The following is a 14,266-nucleotide window of genomic DNA, read 5'->3' as shown; positions in this document are numbered from 1 at the left end:
AAATCCTATCAGATTAGAGTCACTGAGCTGCATGCTCTCATTACTGTACCAACCCATTTCCCAATCACAACATGGGTCAGATGTCAATGGGGTCACTGACATGGTGGGGCTCAGTTGAGTCGCTGCCACGCTGGCCGTGGGGATTCCTGCTTGATTTCACCCGTGAGCGAGGGCAAAATGTTATTCTAGGAATAAAACTTCCTCAACAGCACTTCTGAATTAAAGCATCTAAAAAATTTCGCTGTCAGAAACTACCTGGCGGCAGGCTCTGAAAAGCACAGGAGGTTCTTCTCTCCGTTGTTCTAGACATGAGAGGACCACGCTCACCTCTGTCTGAACAAAGCGTGGGGGAACCAGTGGGGTCACCAGGCAGATGTCCCCAGCTGAAGCACCCGGCCCCTGTGGTGCCACGGATGGTCTCCACCAAGTCCCAAGACACGCACATGCACAACATCCATCACTGACTGATGACAAATTTGCACGGCAATACTCAGTGGCTGTTACGGAATAACAAAAACTACCTGGGGCATAAGTTGCTTAAAAGCAGGATCCTGCACCCAGCCAGCATCCTACCACAAAAGACCTCTGCAGCTTTTTTGGGTCACTGGGATAACCTGGCACTACAGCTGATCACCATCAAGCAGTCTTTGTTCTCTTCACAGGCCAGATACCTCATGGCTCCACACTGCTGTGAAATATTGCTTTTTTCCCCTGCATCTTTGAAAAGGGCACTAAAAACCTGAAGAACAAAAGCCAACAGTCTGAGAAATACTAATTAATTTCCATGCTTCAAATGCAGGCTAAAAAAAAATGTAAAAAAAGCAGCTTCAACACATTTTGTTGTTAAATGAAAGCATTCTAAAATAATCTGTTAGGACCCAGCCTGATGAAGACTGTACATTCATGAGTCACAGCAACAGCAGCTGAGGATAGACAACAGTTTTTTCACAAGAATGAGCTTCTTCCAAACATGCTCGTTCTCTCTTCCCCCAACCAGATATTCTATTAGTGCTGATTTCTTGGTGAAACACTTCTTAAAACAGCTCCAATGAATGCAGATCTCTAATCCATATACCACGCAGAAGCTTATGCTATTAACAGCATCTATTCTTCTAGTCCTCAAAATTGGCTGTAAATTCTCTAATGCATTAATTGTATTATTATATTATTCTAATAGGAATGTATTGTTGTAGAATTATGTCGCAGTATTACAGTTTGGGCGGCCTCATATAATCTTCACAGCAGCTGGAAGTGTAATTAGCATAAAAATCAAACAGCCTCATTAAACATCCCTTTCCTGTAAGAAGGGACACATTTAAGGGCCTCGTCTCACATGTTCCATTAGAGCTGGCATGGGGCTAGAACAATCCCCCAATGTATTTTTCAACCCAGTTAAGCAAAGCTCATGTCTTAAAACATAGACATGTCCTGCAGCAGGTCTCAGGAAGACACAAAGATGCTGCTCTGTAGGGGAACACACGCTCCCGGGTGAGTGATTATACCCCCATTTTTGAATCAGGAGATTCCATTTGGCAATTCAAGTATAAAAACAGACAACTACTTTAACTGCCTTCTGTGTGGAGATCAGATCTGCAACTTCCGAATGCATTTGAATTCTTTGAATCTGCTTTAAACGACAGATCTGAAAACACTGATAATTTATAACTCCAGAAATAAAGAAGCAAACATCACCTGCTGCTTTCCCTTGTTATAAAGTGACTTCTGCCACCATAAGCTTTGGGCTGTTTATCTAATTGCACGGTTGCAAATGACCACTGGGTTTAAAAATCTCTATGGATCTTTGGTTCCACAGCGGTAAGCAAATATACAGGTGAGTTTTACTCCCCCTATAGAAAGGGAAAAGGTTAATTTTTTTTAAAGTTGTCCATAGATTTGCATGAATTCTGGTGCAACGTCTGGTCAGCTGCTCAAAGGACATTAAGAAAATGTTAGTGAATGCAAAGAGAAGCTATGGGCAACCTGCATTTAGACCTAGAACATAATTTTCACTTCCAAAATTAAGAATACATCAAGTATGCAATTTTGGATCAATGCAAAAATAAAACTTAGAATAGATTTCAATCCTTCATTCAGTCCTTGAGCTCCAGCAGTGTAATATTTCAGCAGACTTAAAATACAAATATTTTCCTGTCCGTCAGGTCATTTTATATTTAGAATTCAAATGTTTAGCTATACTTGTTAACGTCTAATTCAAATTTGAAATGGAAACATATCTTTTAATAAAAACTCTTCTAAAATTAATGTAGAATATACTGAAATATAATGTGCTTATTTTATTTCATTCAGGTAAAAATATTTGCTTAAGTCAATGTGTATTCGTGAACAGCCCAAGTTCCAGCAATATGGTGCTTTATTTCAGAGAGTGACAATTTGCATGTCATTTGAAAAACCAACATAACACGGAACAAAGAAGCACTGAGTAAGTGGTAGTATTGCTGGGTTTTTACAAAACCGGAGCTCCTTCTTGGAAGACTGGACTAAGTTTTACACCAGTGCCATTTTTTTCTATTGTCCCGTAATCTTGGGAACGATCAGTGGTTTTCAATACAGCATTAATGCTCTATGAGCTGCCCCAGCATCGCAAAAATACCTGGCTGAGATCAGTGTCCATATCGCCTGCTCACTGTCTCACATTGAAAGGGCTACAAGAGGTTTTACGCGGTCTCCTTAATGGGCTTCAGCAAGGATAAGAACAGGACTTTGGAGTGTTTCAGGCTTCCCGGTAACTGCAGACACAGCTACACTGCAAGGGAGACTCTGGTCTCTTTCTCCATGCCGATTCAGAATTACATTTCCAAGTCATCAGAATAAGAGGGTGAAGGAAGAAAAAACATAATTACCTCAATACTCCATACATAGACCTAGAGACAGTCTGGCCTAAAAGTATAAGAGGAACTGTAACTGAAATCTTAATACCTTTCACGTGAGATTGCAATAGTTATTAAACAAAAATTCAGGAGAACACAACGGCACCATGAAGTGCATTAAAACAGAGTTATCTTTGTTAGCCAACGATCCAAACAAAACCACTGCTTTCAAAGTACAGGCTAAAAACACGACCTTTGCAGGCAGGTGTCAATAATCTGGCAGGCACTTGGGGAAAAAACACCCGAAATCTCTTCCATCCCTAGGCCACCTCCTCAAATTACAGGCAGAGGCGAGGGCAGGCGGGTGTGCAGGCTGCGCTTCTGTCACCTCGACAGCACAACTAGTTTAACAGCTGGAGAGTTTTACACAAGACAACACAAGAGGCGATCACTGGCAAAGAAGAAGGGAGTAGGGTGGTTTAGGAGCAGCACTGGCAACAAGTTATCGAATTTCTACCAGTTGGAATATTCTGGAAAGCAAAGTTCAAAATATTTACCTATTGCCGTTAGAAATAATTAGTAGTAGGAATAAAATGATCTGGGGACAGTTTATGAATAGCAGTTCCTCTAATTGCACAGATCTACCACATTTTGTTTTCTTCTTGTTATTCATCAGAAACATCCAAAGTCCTTGCCTGTAAGTGTTGCCAAATTTAAACAAACCCTCTGCTGACTGGGAGACTTAACTTATATAAACACATTGACATATGAATTTTTATAAAGCACTTTTCAAAAAACACTGTTTGGAAAAACCAAAGCACTGAGGCTTAGCAAATGAAAAAATAGCATCTGAGCATAAAATGAATGGCTGTTTTAAAGCAGATTCCGGGAGTGCGGCCACTAAAGGTTGCATGAGTGGATTTTGTTTTGGCACACTTGATTTTCTTTAAATGGCTTGAGTAAGAGCGAAAGTAAATGGAAGAGCATGTATGCACTTCCTAAAACGCAAACTGAAAAAACCCAGATGCTCCCTTTTATGGCACTGTCTGCACTATTTGGCCTCAATCTTTAGATCCAGCACACAGGCCTCATCTATTTCAGTTTAATGGAGTAACTGCTGGCAAGAGAAGATTGTCATCCTCTGTACAGACAGAGATCGAGAGAGTCCTAAGGCCCTTGGGCAGCAGATTAACCCATGAACCTGCCTTGGAAGTCCCAGTCCGCCAGCCCAACCTTCCTCAACCCAACTGATGATGCCTTCAGCCTCAGTCTTTATCCCTTCAAACTCCCCAGTCCTACACCTTGAGACGGGTTCCCAAACACCAGCCTCTACAATTTTACACTAAGCAAATGAAACTTTAAATGAGACAGGACTTCCCTCTTATTGGGAGGGCACCCCAAGGACGAGGCCAGGAAGTCACTGTCGCATCCTTTTTTTGGCCACAGAACAGTTAGCTCAACCATGTGTTTTGGGGAAGGGAGCTGTGGCACCGGAGGGCTTATCTGCCCTCACTGCCCTGTGGAAGAAGATGTAAGTATTTCTTAGAAGAACAATCTGCAACATGAATGAAGGGAGGTTTCAAAGCACCCAGGAGATGAGACTTCCTTTTCTCTCTTCAGTATTACTGATTGTCTCAGACAACCATCCTCTTGGCAATAGATCTGTGGAGCTTTCTTCTGACACTGGCCTTTCTCTGCTCATTGTACAGGGTGCCTATGTACCTAACCCAAACATTCCCGAATCCCTTGCCTCTCCTACTTAGAGCTGAGCTTTCTCCACACCCTTTAACTTTTCACTGTCTTCTGCTTTCCTCTTCTCATTCCGACCAGTTTTCTCCAGTTAAAGGTTACGTGCTTCTTCCTCCCCTCTCCCTGAGCACTGCAACTGAGGAAGCAAGGATGGGGCAAGATGGACACACCAATTCTTAAGAATGAAGGTCACCAGAAATGTGAAGTAGCAAAACAAGACATTTTTCCCTATTCAGATTCCTGCAAGCAAGTGAAATAACTTCTTTTTCTTTTTCCTGAAAGGTTGCAAGCAGTTGGCTCTCGATGAATACAGTGATAAAAAACTTCAATAATATTTCAAGTAAGCCCAGAACCTATCTTCCCTCAGGCTTCTTTATTTCAGAAGCACTTCCTTCTCCAAAACATTGCCAGGAAATGACATTTCACTGGCACGTGTATGGCACTGCAATGAAACAACAGCGCACCCAGGAACTGCTTTCCAATTCACATCAAGGCGAGCAGAACAAGATCAAGGTATTAAAAAACAATGACAAAGGTCCGGCTGAGGAAACAGCTCTTGCTATCTGCTTTGCTGATTCTCAGAGAGCCCAGTGTAGCTTTAAAAGCCTTGTGCAGCCTGCTGGAGCCATCCCAGCTGCATCCAGCCAAGGAAATGTGCTTGGGCAAAGAAAATTCACTGTTTCTTCCTGGCTTCTTCAGCCATAAGGGACACTGCTGCTTAGCAGTTAGAAGAAATCATCCCATCAGCTGATATAGCCTTGCCATTTATAAATTTGCCTGTGCTCCCAAATCTACAGTTGTCAGCTTTATCATACTGTTCATTGCCGTGGGGGGTCCTCAGCCCTCCATGGTAATAAAGGTTTCCGTGCTTCCTGTGCAAGATGAAATTGTAGTTGAGTTAAAAATAAAATTACACCACGGTTTTGACTGTAGTATGAATAACATTGTGGCTGAGTTTAATTTATTTGCCTAACTCCCTGTATATGTAACTTCACTGCCAGGAGCATTTATATTGTAGTCTGGGAGTTTCAGCGTCCATCACCAAACTCTCATTAGGACCTTCTGTCATAAAATGATTTGCAGTCCTGACACTGAAAATCGCTCTGTGCTGGAGGTAGCTTCACTTCTGTCCAGGAGCAGGATTACAGTGAGAATTAACTTGTTTCTGGCTCCGCTGCGGTACACTGGCATCCCTTACACAGTGTAATCTCCCTTCCCGTTCGCTCTGCGATTGAGTCTGGCCACAGATGGAGCCCATCTGTCACTCATGGTGCATGTCCCAAACAACCTCCTTAATACTGCACCTTCCAGTAGAAGACATTGGCTCAAACCAAACCCCAGATGTGGGCTCATCGGGCGCTTACCATCTGCAACAACAGATCACCCCATAGCATGGTCTTTTCTACCTCTTCTGGCCACTCTACAACATACCTAATGGTGATGCTCACGGACAGACCAACTGCAAGGCAAAGGCATTAGGTGTCTGCATCAAAAGCCATGACTTTCACCTTCATGACTGAGTAAGCACCAAGGCAACATCAGACTTTAAACCTTTCTGCATAGTCACTACAGGGATATCAAAACCAACACATGGTGGTAACCCTTAAACATATAAAGTATACGAAGTATGCACCTTTTTAACCTCCTACTTGTCAGTGACAATACAATAATGAAGACAGAGGATGGGGGACTTGTTATGCTCAAGTATCATGATATGAGTATTGATGTGCTGAAAGGAACTGTATGTAACAAGCATGCCGTTAAGATCCTCTATCAATCAAATTATGAATTTTCTACCTAAAAAGGTTTTTTTGCCTACTGACCACTGAACTAAACCATTCACCTCTGAATAAATAATCAGAGCTTTTAGTCTGATGAAGACATGGATACAAAATGTTAGCCCTTGGAAATCTCAGGAAAAAGGCAACCTTTCAACCTTAAATACCAGCCTGATTCTCTCTTTCTTCCAGTTCTTTCCCAGAAAAAACTCTCATTAATTTCAAAGGAAGTTTCAACAGATAAGGTTATGTGTTTTGACCCTTACTACTTTTGACATTTAGAATAATTGAATCTATTGTTGCAGCAAATAAGAGTCTAATAAAATACTTGTATTAGTATTTATTTTTTGATAATTACTGATGTTCTGTGCAGGTGGGAAGCTTGGTTGCATGCCTGTAGGACACTAATGGGAAATAATTTTTTTTCCAAGCATCACATTCATCAGCGCACTGGAAGAAAAGAAGCCTGTATTAGAAAGTTTCATGCTGACTCTCATTATGTCATCTCATAAGCTTGTCCTTTGATTTATTGTAAAAATTAAATATATTTTCTCAGTGAGATCAGAGGTATTAGATGAAAGGTCATAGAAATGTTGGCAGAAAAATGCTAGTTTTGCGGTGCAAAATCTTTGGTATTATACATAGTAAGTTCAAAGAACGCTGCTGAATTGCCAGGTGGGTCTGGTAGGATCCTGGTGGATTCCTGTTCCCCAGGGTTGGGGCTGATGGAAACCGTGGTGTCCTCAGCTCTGGTACTGCCCAGAAGTAAATCTCTCCCGGTGCCTCCTGCAGGGTGCTCAACAAATTGGGCATCCTTGTCAATTTTGCTGCAGTTAGTAGCAGGGGAGCTGACAGGAACACCAATTTTGCAGAGCAGCTGCAGGATACTGTTAGCTTACTAGAAATGAAAAAAAAATAAAAGAGGTTTGGATTCAGCTGAGATCAAACCCAGTACTGCAATTGACAAATACTCTCTGCAGCCTGGAAACCCAGCTTTGAAATGAGTTCTTCACACTTCGAAGTCCCTCTTTACCAGGGGAGGAGATCTGGTAGCACGCCTGGTAAAGCTTCCTCTGAGAAATACATGTTTTTCCTCTGGTTTTAATTACACTGTACTTTGCAAATGTTTTGGTAAATGAGGCAAATGTATGTAACACTTCTTGTAATGCCTAGAGCAGACTACGCAGGCATATTTGAGACAGCTTCGAACTCATCAGTCTAACCACAGCAGCATGCAGCTCAGCCCCAGCTCCTGGAGCTGGACAAACCATACAAATAAATATTAGGCAAGCTTTTGCAACTCAAGGTAAGTCCCGAACTGCCATGGTTATCCTCCTAGTTGTAACCAACTAAGCCAGCATGCTAGAATGAGGTTCAAAGTAGTTGTCACCACAGCATCCGCATACCCCTAAGAGCTATGTGGTTTTCATGGAATTCCTGCTACTCTGCACTATGGTTGTGACTGATACAGAACATGAAAGACAAGACTTTTGTTTTGCATAAACATGTCATTTTTGGTGACAATAGCTTCTCAGCTGTCAAGCCAAAAAAATGATCACTACTCAAGAGTAATACAGCCATGTATTCCAGTTCATTAGTCTTTGCCTGATGAATCAGAGAGCAGCTAAAACAGCACACAGTAAAGAGCACCTTTGGGTATGAACCCTGAAAACTCCTATTCTGCATTTAACTTCATGCAAGAATTCGCACTTAGCTAAGTGAGACTTCTCGTGCAATTATGGGCCATTTTCAGGAGTACGGGGTTTGTGGTGCCACAAGGGGCAGACAAGTCCTGCCTGAAAGCTTCCACTGTAAAACAAACAGGTCAGAGAGCAACGGGGCTGTAACTCAAGCCTCTTCTGGCACTTACAGGAGCAAGATCCTCACTGCTTTCTTGCTAGTTCGAGTGAGAACAATAAGAAATCAGAAGAAAATTCATGTTTTCTCACAGAAAATCCAGGCTCAAGACTTACAAAACCGCATGTAGTAATTATTAGGAAGAACTAAGCAAAGAAACCTTCTCAAGAGACCACAAAACTTGAAAACAAACACATCAGATAAAAACTTCCACCATGTGCAGCAGTGCCGCGATCTGGGATGCTTGCTCGGACCAATTTGCAACATAAACCCACGTTTTTGCAGTTTTCCATATTTCTTTAATTAAAAATAGTATTAAACCAGAAGTGCTAGGAAGTGATAGCAGAAAGAGGAGCGCGGCAGGAGGACAGATTTGTTTTTCTCGGAAAACAAGTGACACATATTTCCTGCAAATAATTTACAGTTACACAAGTTACTCAACACAACATCGACTCCTTTGTCATTACTTTTCTTGCTTCTCTATTAGCACTTACAGGAGTTTCAATGTGGATAAATCCTCCACTAGCATTGTATTTCATACTGCCATTTCCTTTACTTGTAATCTGCTAAATCAATGTAAGAAGATTTCTTCTGGGTTATGCTCAAGTAGCAGAACCTGAATATACAGCTTTGGTGTGCTGCTGCTTTAATTGTAGTGCCCCCAACATGTTGGTTGGCGTTTTTTTGAAAGAAAAAGCTGATAACAAAGATCTCTTAGAAAATCTGTCGAATCTCTCCCAGCCATGCTTCAACAGCCTTAAAAGTATATAAAAATGAGGCTGTATTCCAAGCTTTTAGTCTTTTTGAGCAAACAGTACCAGATTAACAAGCCAACCCGACCGCAACTATTACCTGCAGAAGTGTGCTTAAATTTTTCACTCTTCTTCTTCCTCCATTTCCACGGCTTAAAAAGCCTTCCGAGAGTGGCAAATTTGCTTCGTCTCCTGATCGGCGGTGTGTGAGTCCCAGGTACTAGAGAATCTGAACGCATCGCAGCCAGTCTTTCCACTTCCTCAGCTTCAGTTTCAGAAAGAGAAAAAAAAAGAGAGGGTGGGGAAGTGAAATAAATATTTTAATAAATTATCAGAGAACCACACAGATGGTCAAGTTTTTCTATGGTTACAGAGAACAGTAAAAAAGGGCAAAAATTGTATTTTTATTATTTTCTCTCTCTTCAGTAGAATCAACGATCTGCTCCGAAGATCAGTATTAACAATCAGCTTCAACAGGAATGTGGATTATGAAAATAACAAAGTTATAATCTTTAACAAATCGTTCTGCATCGCTCTAGACAGCTGACAGTCCACCTGCCAGCCTTTCCTGGGGAAGCATGACAGACTGGGGAAGAGAAAGCTCTCCCAAAATGACACAATACTTCTTAAAAGAAATATTGGGAGTCTTCTTTTTTTTGAACTAATGAACTAATAGTTATCAGGAGCAAGTACCCTGATAAATAATGACCCTCTGGTACCATTACCATGTCCATTAAAACTGTCTGGGTTACAAAAGGGGCTGCATTAGGAATTTCCTAGTGACAGAAAGGGTGCTAAAAATTCAGAAGGTTCCTTCCAGTCCCATTTTTCTGCCCACTCATTCGCCTCCTATTCTTATACTTGTCTTTTAACACAGAGACTTGGAGAATTTTAAGAATCCACACGCAGGGCTGAATTCGCTAAGGAGGGTTTACAGGTTTTCACTGAACTTCTGTTGTTAAAAAATTCATCTTTCTGCAACCCTTACACTGTAATACATCATGATAGTCTCAATACTTTAAAAAATCCCAGGAGAATTGAAATTACCCTTGTTCTCTGATGAAAGCAAGAGAAGTCTGGGGGTGGTCACTTGATGCAGTTACATTCCGTGGCCCCCAGCCTCACATTTGCAGGGAAAATCTATGCTGATAGTTATAAGAAATAACATCCCTGTGATTAGAGGCACAGAGAGAAAGATAAGCCAGGACCAGAAAGGAAAACACTGTCTGGAGGAAGGTACCAGGAACCCAGAAGAAAGGGTCTCTCCATGCCACAGCTACCAGGGCTGCAATAACCTCTCCCAGCCCTGGGCTGGAGCATGGACTCTCTGTCCCAAAAAAAAACATCTGTGCAATTCAGTCACTATATAGGAGGTGGTTTTTTGGTGTTGATTTTGTTTTGTTTTGGTTTGTTTGTTTGTTTGGGGTTTTTTTGTGTTGTTGTTGTTTGTTTTGGTTTTTTGGTTTTTTTTTTTTTAAGGGTTATAATTTCCCAGGCTTGTTTTGTAATGTGACACTGCCAGGAAAACTGATTTGAGTGGTTTGCGTGCACACGCAGTCTGGATTCATAAAGACAGGACACAGACCATCACCTCTCCTGCTCTGAAGACAGCAGCCCAGTGCTTCTACTTCACCTGGAGTATACTAAGTATTAACCTCAGCCGTAAGCACAGGCCTGGGAACCTCAACAAAAACAGCGCTCTGAAGTGATGAGCACTCCACTCTGACAGAATCACCAGAGATTTTGCTTGGCAGATTCTTGTGTGTCTCAAAGGAAGTTTTTCCAAGGCTTTAAATGTGCCAAATTTAGGTGGCTTTTCAAGGGAACAGCCGGAGATGCATCTCTAACACAAAGGAAGTTTCATTATCAGAACTGCAAACTGACATACTATATGAGCCACTCCAGTTTTTACAAGAAGGCTGGTTATTTTGGTGTTGCTGTTTTGCTTGTTTTCAACATTGGTGACACAATTCTTTTTTCCTCTAAAATATCACTGCCAGATACAGCTGCCTGTAACTTTATGGAGGGAAAAAAACCAAACAACAAACTAGGCAGCAAGACAGAGCGAGCCCAACTGTTTCACTATAAATGGTTAACAACAAATATTCTTTGGGGCAATGGAGAGAAAGACAGACTTTTCTGAGAACAAACTCTTTCCATTTAAAGCAGAGGAAAAAAAGGTAGTCTGGGCAAAGCATTTCCTTGTGTTCTGGCTCTTTGTGACTGGCTGCCTAGAGAAATATCTTCTCATAGAGAGAACCCACTACAAGGCTCTGTCCTGTACAGGGGATGGGACGTGCTGCATCAAGGCTGGCTATGCTGAACAAACCATAAGGGTAGAAAGAAGAGGAAGTTCTGATTTGACTGGAACCTGCTGGGTTTTGAAGACCAGCACAGGGTACAGACCACCTCACTCTATATGCAGATCCAGATGTCTTTAGCCCCGCCTCCATTTTTGAGATGCCTCTGGTTAAATCATGTAAGATCACACAGTGTTCCACTACTGCAGCTTTTTAGAGATGCTGCTGAAAGTAACAGGCTGGTATTGTCTTTACTGCCTTACTTGGGGGATACAGAGTGTAGAAGTGGCCCATTGAGCAAACTGGGAATGACACACTAGTGCTGCTGAATGCAGCTTACTGCTGCATAAACCAACAGCTGGAATGTAATGGAATTCCTCTCGTTGCTCAGCCTCTCTCCTTTCCCTCATCCTGAGCCATCATTTCTGCTACCCAGGTGCCTCAGTTACTAAATCTCAGAGTTGCTGAGGCCATTCCCTAGAGAACTGACACCTCTTAAAAATCCTCTCCCATTTTAAGGCACATCCCCTCCCTCCCACACCAGCTGCGTTCTCACCGCCTCTGGGAAGCATTTCCCATTCAGAATATGGATTCACAGTCAGGCAAAAACTCACATTGCAGTCAAAAGGAATTTACCCAAAGGATGGGTTCATTAAAAGCCAAGCACAGTGTCAAAACCATTTCCATATTTTGACGGCTCTCCCCCGAATTTCAGTATCACCTCTCACATAGATCTGTGCCTCGGGAGTCCCACTGTGCTCTCCATCAGCCATGAATGTAGTGGCCCTTCTCCTTCATCCCCTCCAAACACACACAGCTCCAAGCTAATCCAAGTAACAGCTCTTTTTTCCCCTCTCCCTCCTATTTCTCAGAAGGACTACCTCATTTTTTTTTTCATGAAAAATACTCTCAAGAGCACTGCTAATTCAAAGCATAATAATCCCTGGCTAGGAATGAATCGCATTAGCCTAAACCCATGACAGTTTTAATACAGCAAGAATAAAAGCAGACCACGGTGCAAGAAGTAAATGCCAGATTTCTATGCTTGTCTTTGCTACTGCATCTTTTGCTCGAGTTGGCCGGGTTTCTCTGCCTTTTTGGCTCCTAATGACTATCGACTGGCTGTGGGCTGCGACACCCACTGCTGACAGCAGGCTCCGTAGGCTGGTTTCACACCCTTGCTGTTCCCAAAAAAAGGTGGTACTTGCACAAATGAAAACCAGTCCAGGCCTTGCACATTTATTTTGGGTTTTTTTGCCTTCAAAGAAGAAAGCAGTCCCAGCAGTCCAAACTTCATCAGTCTGCTGAACTGGGAGAATGAGCTGCCAATGCATTAGTGCCTGTAGTCACAGTGCTGAGGTCTCATCTTGGGGCCAGTGCTACAAATGTGATGTTTACGGGTCACGGTTGCCGCTGATACCCGCTGCTTTTGGGAACTTGTTCTGATTTATTTTTTTCCAGGGTCTGAAAGATCTTGCTGAGACAGAGAGGAACATTGGGAGCTGCACTTATGGCAAGAGGGCAACGCACTCCTCTCCCATATCCCTCAGTCCGAGCTGTCATCCTGCAATAGCAATGGCAAAACTAAACCTGAGAGCTTTCACAGCTTTTCACAGGCTGGCTGGCTGTGAGACAGCTCTCCAGACTTTATTGTAGTCCTTAAGACATTTGAAGTTCATATAGACTGAAGGGCTTAAGCAAAACTTGTGGTTTTAATGACTAAAAGCACCACAAATCAAAATATTTTGCATCTAAGTGATGTAAAAGAAATTTTACAAACGTGATTGAAATATACTACAAAGACTTAAAACACTAGAAGGTCTGAAACCTAATTTCTTATTTTGTGCCTTCCCTCTACCTTTAAAAAAAGCAAACAAAAAACAAAAAAATTTTGAACCTAACCCTGGGCTTGAGGTTTATTTTTGTTAAAGTCATGTTGAGGTTTGTGGGCTGTAAGGTACTACATAGACATCAGACATGGACAAATCCAGTAAGCTGAGGAAGAGCAGTTCAAAAAGCAGTTCTTCCTAACAGTCAATTTACCAGTCAAAAAACAACAACGAATACTACAACAAAAAAGAAGCTGGGCCATCTCAGACCTGTTCTGTATGTTCTTACGAGTTTCCCACATCTTTTAGTAGGGTGTTGACTTCCAGGAAGTCCAGTAACAGAGAACATAAGGGTCACCTATTTTTGGATTTGAGAATTGTAGCAGGCAGATCAAAGGTCCTCCCAAAGACAACACAACTTATGAAGTTTCCCTGCAAAATGACAACCAGTTCCGTCATTCCCATGTCTGTCTGGGAATCAGAGCACCTGTTAATATTGCTGATATATAATATACCCAACTTCCATTTTAGAGAAAAAAACCACTCTTACTGTATTTGGGTACCAAGACCAATTTCGTAGCTGAAGGCTGAAGCCCACCCATCCCATCCATGATAGTTAGTATTACCTTCCTCACTGGTAACCACACCAAGTTGTCTCTCAGACCATTTCTTAACACTCCTTGTTCATAATCAGACACATGATTATCTTAACGGGCAGGTTTACTTCACAAAGTTAGATTTTAAGCCTTCCTAGGAAACACCAATGGCTACATTGTGCTTTCTGTTGTATTTGGGCAAACCTGTATTAACAGGCTGAAAATGATCTTGGCCCTAAAGATGCAATTGACTAAATGTGCCATTTTATTTAATGACAATAACTTTGCATATGTAAAAAAAATTAACAGCATAATATTCCTTATTCTCAATCCACAACCTACTCTGTAGATTAGTTTCCATCAAACTCCTTTTGCAAGGTTTCTTTCAAACTCTTCAGCACGAATATCCTTCACTTCAGACTGCAGACTTTATTCTGGCAGTTTTGTTCATTCCAAGATGTAGACGCATCATGTGTCTTTTTGAAATGACAAAAAAACCAGAACAACTACTCTTAATTGCTAAGCACTCATGTCTTCTCTCTACCTGAATGGGAACATTTTCAATTAAAAAAGCACC

At 41.8% G+C, this 14,266-nt stretch overlaps 1 protein-coding gene across 1 annotated transcript in view; it reads right to left on the bottom strand.

The window, feature by feature from the left end:
- Window positions 1-14,266, bottom strand: part of PHACTR1 (phosphatase and actin regulator 1) — a gene marked incomplete at its 5' end in the record, with an annotated part of 305,896 nt that overhangs the window by 117,382 nt on the left and 174,248 nt on the right. Inside the window, one exon of the mRNA XM_080339524.1 lies at window positions 9,065-9,229. Coding sequence (XP_080195650.1) covers window positions 9,065-9,229 — 165 coding nt within the window. The remainder of the gene's footprint in view (window positions 1-9,064; window positions 9,230-14,266) is intronic.

This window comes from Nesoenas mayeri, assembly GCF_963082525.1.
Source record: "Nesoenas mayeri genome assembly, chromosome: 2".
In the NCBI taxonomy this organism is placed as follows: Eukaryota; Metazoa; Chordata; class Aves; order Columbiformes; family Columbidae; genus Nesoenas; species Nesoenas mayeri.
The sequence above is the reverse complement of the archived record's forward strand: the minus strand, read 5'-3'. Positions and strand labels throughout refer to the sequence as shown.